At 40.4% G+C, this 6,936-nt stretch overlaps 1 protein-coding gene across 1 annotated transcript; it reads right to left on the reverse strand.

Moving 5' to 3' along the window:
• Positions 1-2,073: 2,073 nt before the first annotated feature.
• LOC116012111 (U-box domain-containing protein 30) lies at positions 2,074-4,724 on the reverse strand. Its single transcript, XM_031251580.1, has 2 exons — positions 4,630-4,724; positions 2,074-4,283 (listed from the first exon to the last, which is right to left on the reverse strand). The coding sequence occupies exon 2, from the start codon at positions 4,174-4,176 to the stop codon at positions 2,818-2,820; it is 1,359 nt and encodes a 452-aa protein (XP_031107440.1). The 5' UTR covers positions 4,177-4,283; positions 4,630-4,724; the 3' UTR covers positions 2,074-2,817.
• Between the last annotated feature and the right edge of the window lie 2,212 nt (positions 4,725-6,936).

Here is a 6,936-nt window from a genome sequence, read left to right on the forward strand (position 1 = left end):
CAAAACACATAGTAAACATCATATGAAGGAACGAGTTGAACATACAAGTTGCCTGAGCTTACCTTAAAAGACAAATTATATAGAAGCTTACATATTGTCATTAAAGAATCAAGTTGAAACTATTTTGAACAAAGTGTATTATTTCCATCTTCATTAAAAACAAAAACAAAATGAAAGTATAGAATATAGTTGTGAGTAGGAAAGTATAGAATATGTTGGCTAAAGTCGACCATGATATATTGATGTATACAAAATGAAAGTGGAAGATCAAGTCGTCACCCCCACTTACAAACCAAAGAAGAATTTCTCCAGAGTTTATTCTTCCAAGATAGATAGATGCCATTGCATGCATAGACCAAACTCTTCTCAAGGTACCTAGTATTTACACAAATCCACTCCACTCAATTATAATCTCAATTTTCAGCCTAATGCTCATGGTTTCACTAAACAAAAATTCAGTAACATTGCTCGCATGGACAACTCAACTTGCCACAAGGATAAAGTTTGGGAAGAATGACCAAAGATCGATCGAGTCTCGCTAATGACAGTGTGGGGGTAACCTCTCAAAGTTAGTGGGCTCCTTGTGCCCAGTAAACAAAGGTCTAGCCTCTATGTTCAGTTACCATGACTTATATCTTCACAGATGCTTTGTCGGGCAGGGCATGAGGGCCATTGGGATTGGAGATTCAACCTTTTGGGAAGAGAATTCAGTCAAATTGGTTCGAGAATTGATTTGATAACCACAAAATTCTAAATTCAACTCTCCTTAAGGACTATTTATTAGTATTCTTAATTTATGTTGATCAGTTATGAACAATCTAAAATGATTTACCTCTTTGAATAAATTCTACAGCCTGGCCAGGATAGGAGATATATAACATCCATTAAGGGTGTGTTTGGAAAGCTCATTTTCCAAAAAACATTTTCCTTTCCAATGTTTGGTTGCATTCCAGAAAACTATCTTAATGTGTTTGGTTCATTTTTCTGGAAAATGAACATAATTATTTTTCATTTTAAATATTTAAAATATACAATGGTAGTGGTGGTGGGTGGGGGTGGGGTGAGTAGTGGATGGTGGGGGATGTGGGGTGGTGGTAGCAACGAAGGCAGGGGGTGATTTGTTACTCCACTGCTGCAAACAAAAAATGACTCCCCGTCCAAAAAAAGAGAAGTCATTTCCCTGAAAGGATTAGCTATTTTCCATTGACCAACCCATTGTTTTCCATTAACTTTAAATTTTCCTTGTTGGCAAACACTGAAAACCCAGAAAATGATTTCCATTTTCCAAGTTTCCAAACACATCCTAAGAGCAAAATGTATTTTACTATATATAAAAAGTGAAAAGCTTTAGTCCTACATTAGTAAATTGTATTTTTGTGCTCTGGGGACTGGTACTTAATGCATAAGGTACAACCTAATAAAGCACAAAGTTTAACATGGCCTTTTAGAATCTCACTATGCAAAATCAATGACTTTGTGTCTTTTTTTCCCTACTTCAAAGAATCAAACAGCTCAGGCAGTCAGGTAGGGCAGCTCACATTTTCTGTATCCACTAATACATTACTGGCAATAAAAACAGAGTTATCTGGCCAGCCAGGTCTGATCAAACCTTTCTTTTTATTTGAACCCTAAACGTAAGGGCCCCTCACGCCCATGTTCTCGGGTTCTGTGAGAGGTAAATCATGGAATGTGTCTCAGTGACGCAAGGTCTGAGTGCTTTGTTTTTTTTCCAAAGGTTTATTCCTCTCGCTATGAGGATTCAAACCCGGGTATTTTCTGGGCACTACACTCACACTCAACCTTTCGACCACCGAGCTATGCCCCTGAGGGCATCAAGCCTTTCTTTTTCATTTCAATTGTGGCAGAGAGAGAGAGAGAGAATAGTCCTGTCCTCAACACTCACCACAAAAGGATAAAGGCAAAGTACATCATCATTCACCTCCTCTGATCAGATCATTCCAAAAATAGCAGCACTATATGCACATAGTGGAAAGTGCAAAACATCTCATTTTATTAAAATCAAGAAGGCCAAGAAACTCACCACTGTCCATTAGTCACACCCATGGGCATAAGTTATGAAGATGTTGGCAGGGCAATGAATACAATCAAGGGAAAGACATGTACTTATAAGAATTCTTGAAACTAAGTTTTCATATGCAGGAGATGGTATTGGTCTTTGATTCTACAACTCGGTAGCAGTTCAGTTGGCTGAAGGCCACTTTGGTGTCTACATTTTACATCGCTAAAGGAAAACCAACCAAAACCCCCCCGGGGCATAGGGAAAATTGGGAGGTTCCTGCATCACTAAGGAAAGTAAGATCGAGGCTTTTGTGGAGCAAAGCAACTGGTTAACAATTACAATTACAATTGCGAGCTCCACAAGAATGCAGCAAAAGTCTAGCTCTAGGCCTCTAGTTTCAAGCATTTTCCTTTGCCCCCATATTCATTTACAAGGTAAAGTCTTCCTAAAAGGGTAGGGTCTAAGAAGCCAATGCTCTTTCGGCATTTATTCAAAACTTTCAACAGGAATCACTAGCAATGGGGTAATAAACATTTAACTTTTAAAAAGGGACCATTCGGGTGCTTTTGTCCGCATTGTGACTCTTCTTATGATGAAACCAATACCTGAAAGTTGATATGTACGCGGGGCTGAATTCGTACCCAAACCATTTGGAGACCAAACCATTTGGAGATGTGCTTTATTAGAATGGTGAAACTATTAGCTTCGGACCCCAACTGTTGTAGTTCGTCGAGCTTCGCCCTGGTAAAGGGAGGAGGCAGTGACATAGTCTTCAAAACCCAAACCTTCTTTCTCCTTCACTGTATCGTCCTGTTAAGTTTGCACTTGGAAATGAAGATAGTATCTGAATAATTTAGGCTGCATAGCTTCAAGAGCTCAGAAGACTGTTGCTTTAACACTGGGCTGCAGCCACTTTGTATAACAAGCAGAAGCTTCGCTGCAAGGCCAGCATCCACTGCGACTGATGAGCACTCCTCGGGCGATAATTTACACACTGACCATAAAATTGAGAGAGCATACTGTGTACAGCTTTCAGAAACCTTCATAAGTAGTTTCACCATGGTCCGTATAGTATTTGAACAATCCTTCAAAGCCAATCTCCCTTCAGGCACCGAAGACAAGGTATCCAAAATAAACAGAGCGAGTTCTAGGCACTCCGGATTCATACCTGGCAACAGTTCCATCAATTGAGGAATCGCTCCAATGCTAACAACCAAGCTTCTTACTTGTTTATGCGAGCAAATTAATTTGAGAAGTTGAAGACCATGCAAGTGTACAACCGGGTGCCTCTTATCCCTCACGAGCCTCATCAAAGCAATTAACAAACTATGACTCGAGACAATTTCAATCCGAAAATCACTTTCCTCCATCAACAATTTAATCAATCTAGTGCAATTGACTTTGGTTTCTATAGAACCCTCGTTCAACATATCCACAACCAAAGAAATCTTGGAAGGCTCCATCAAATTCCTCCTGGACTCCGAATCAAGATTCAAATTAACAAGAATCGCAACCACCTCCGAGCCAACCGCATGAGAAGTAAAAGGACCGAGCAACGAGGAAAGTAGCGTTATCCCGCCTTCATCAACCACTGTCTTCCTAGCAGTGCCATGAGACGAAACGACTTGGTGGAGCTCCTTGAGGGCTTGAACTCGAGCCTGGCCCTTTACCTTCTTCAATGTGTCGAGAATCTCCAATGCCCTTCCCTGCACATCCTCAGACCTCTTCTTCATCTGCAAGTACTTCTGCCAAAACCAAGTGCAAATCAAATGGTAAAGGGTCTTGTTGGGAGTGAGTGTGTCATCCCAAAGCTCCTGCATAGTTGTGGGGCAAGTCAAGTGCCCCAAGCTGAACCATTTGAGAATGTTGGACCTCTCATAGGTCTGCCCAGTGCAAAGGGTCACAGGGTCCTGCATAGGCTCAAGCGAAATCGGGCAAATGAACACACTTGGAACCTCACCCAAATCCATCTCCTCTATCACCTTCTTTAGATCCATCTTCTCCCCAAACGCCACCGGCCCACCAAAACCTCCACCTGCAATTCCTCCCAACACTCCATCCTTCACAGCAGTGTCCAGATCTAGAACATGGGCATCTCCACCACCCTCAAACTCAACCACCCTTTCACCCCTCCTTGAGGCCACATACATAGGCATTGTGAACCACTCACCCTTTCAACCAAAACACCAAATCCAAACGCAAACAAAACACAGCCTCCTTAAAGCTTCCACTCACCACCAGCTCTCAATACAGCACATTAGTTCTGCAACGCCAAATGTGCATACAAAGATATGATAATAAAAAATAATAAGTATCTCGCTTTCATTGACAATAACAGGCAACACACAATGCGCTCTTTCAAAGGGAACATCTTTTATTCTCTCTCTCTCTCTCTCTCACTCACTCACTCACTTTATCTGATCTTCTCTTTTTCTGGTCAAAAGACTCATCACCATCACTATACATAAAATATACAGTATATATCAAAAAGACGATACTGATTGAAAATCTAATTTAAAAAATTACACTGAACAGAGATCTGAACCATTACGAAAAATAATTGACACACATATCAGAAGAACCCAGAAAAATGAGGAATTAGGGCATACCAGCAAGAATGAAACAGAGGGAGATGAGAGAGACGGAGCCACATCCATTGCTAAACACTGTTTTTTTCTCGAGATTTTCTTTCTTTTGGTTTAGCTGAAAAAATAAAAAATGTCTTGAAAGGAAAATAAATATTTTTTCCTTTTATCTTTTTAATAAAACTATCGGATTACCGGGAAACGAAGGGCTATTGCCGGTAATTAATCCCCACGGTCCACACGCCGCACGTACATCTCGCCGTAATCTGGTAATCTCCCGGGCTTGGATCTTGCTTCGGCATTGGCGCAATTATTAACAGCAGTGTGAAATGACATTTTGGCCCATGGGTAATTTGGGAATATTCCCTCCCTTTATTAAATATCCCTTTTCTCTCCGTTACGGAGTGTATAAATGAGAAATAGAATGGAAGAAAAAAAAATAAAAATAAAAAGAATAAAAGAATAAAAAAAATCCAAAGCGATGAAATAAACAGAACAAAACGTTACCTACTGTATACCAAAATTGAGAGAAAATGTCCGAAGGGTGACAAAGTGGATTAACATGATTATTGTTATGAATATAATTATTTATATGTGGTCATTATCCCAGTTATTGTATTTCCGGATCCATGAAGGGTCAAGTGTCCTTTGGAGTATCGAAGGGTCAAGTTGGTTTCCTATATATATGCTCATATGTATTCATTTGTATGACACCTCTCTTAATGATATCAATAATAATCACTCAGCTCCCTTCTCTCTATACTCTTGTTCTGATCTAATCCTTTTCTGTTGGTTGCTTGCAATTCTCCTAATTTCCTTCTAGTTTTGTGCATTTTCATTTCTATTTACAACACGTTATCAGCACGAGTGCTCTAAACTAAATGCACAATAGTCTTCTCCACCAATTTTTTCGGCGAACATCAATTTTCCAGCCAAGCAAAGAAAAGGAAAATGAAAACACAATTTTCCCGGTGAAACTCAGATCGAAACTAGCGGTCACCGTTCATGACCACCACGACCGTCGCCCCCGGCCGAAAGCAAAGAAGAAGGAAACCAAACCCAGCCGAAGGCGCCACCACCACAACGACGCCACTACCACCGATTTACTCCGTTGTTCCTCCATCCAGCGAAAACAAGGCAACAGTAGCATGCTGGACCTCATCTCCTCCTCTGGTGACGGCGAACAAATCAGACAGTGGCAATCCGACTTTGCGGCGGAACTGTGACAACGGCGATCTCGGAGCAGCCTCGCAGGTCGCCATTTCCTCCATCGTTTTCGCCGGTCACCGCCTCCATCGCCTCCGTTGTTTTTCGTTGGTCGCAGTCCAGGTCGCGACTACCTCCATTGTAGTCGCCGGCCGCAATCGCCGACGTCTCTCTCTCCGGTTACTTTTGTCCAGAAGCAAACAAAGAAGATGATGGACTGCAGTCACGACATGGAGTTGATAGAGACCCTTGATTGATTTTAATCTCCCGCGTAGGATGACATTAAGTTCCGCTACATTACATCATTGGCAGATTAATAAAATTAGATATGCAGCTGATATAGGTCATGACCGCATAATTATGGGTCATTAGACTGAGTAATTTTCTTCCTGAAGAAGAAATTGAGTATATTATGTGATTCTTTAAAGGATTGCGAATGGAGTTATTACCCTCATTTAGAAGGGATAATATGTACCATAAGTGTTCTTTAAAGGGTTGCTACTGTGCGTAGAATTGCTACATTTGATAATGTTAGCCCATGCCTAAAAGACGAAGTTTTTGAAACGAAAGACTTGGGAAACCCCAAGTATTATCTCGACCTGAAGATCGAGCTTCTTCTTGAAGAAGTTTTTATACACCAGTTAGCCTACTTGAAAAATGCCTTGAAGATTTTATATGAATAAGTATCATTTAACGGTTATATCTCTTGAAGTAGATAATGAATCGTTTAGACTCATGATACTTATCACACTAACGGTTGTATCTCTTGAAGTAGATAAAGAACCGTTTAAGCTCAAAGAGTATAATAAGGATATCGTGGAACCAAAAGTCCATTAATTCATTATTGTTGGAGCACCATATAGGGACCAGAAGTTCCATAATCGCATCAGGCTTGATATTTTATGCGATGAAATTGCTAGCAACATTTAGTGCTCCTCCTATAATGAAATATTGGAATGGTGTTTAACATATCCTCCAATATCTTTGAGTTAAAAATGATTTTGGCATTCATGTGAGAAAATGGTTTTAATGGGCTACTTGGGTACTGGCTATTATTATTTGATCCCAACGATGCCAAATCCCCAAAACTGGTTATACTAGATTTTATCACCATTGTCTTATAAG

The sequence above is a fragment of the Ipomoea triloba genome, chromosome 3 (genome assembly GCF_003576645.1).
Source record: "Ipomoea triloba cultivar NCNSP0323 chromosome 3, ASM357664v1".
NCBI classification, from domain to species: Eukaryota; Viridiplantae; Streptophyta; class Magnoliopsida; order Solanales; family Convolvulaceae; genus Ipomoea; species Ipomoea triloba.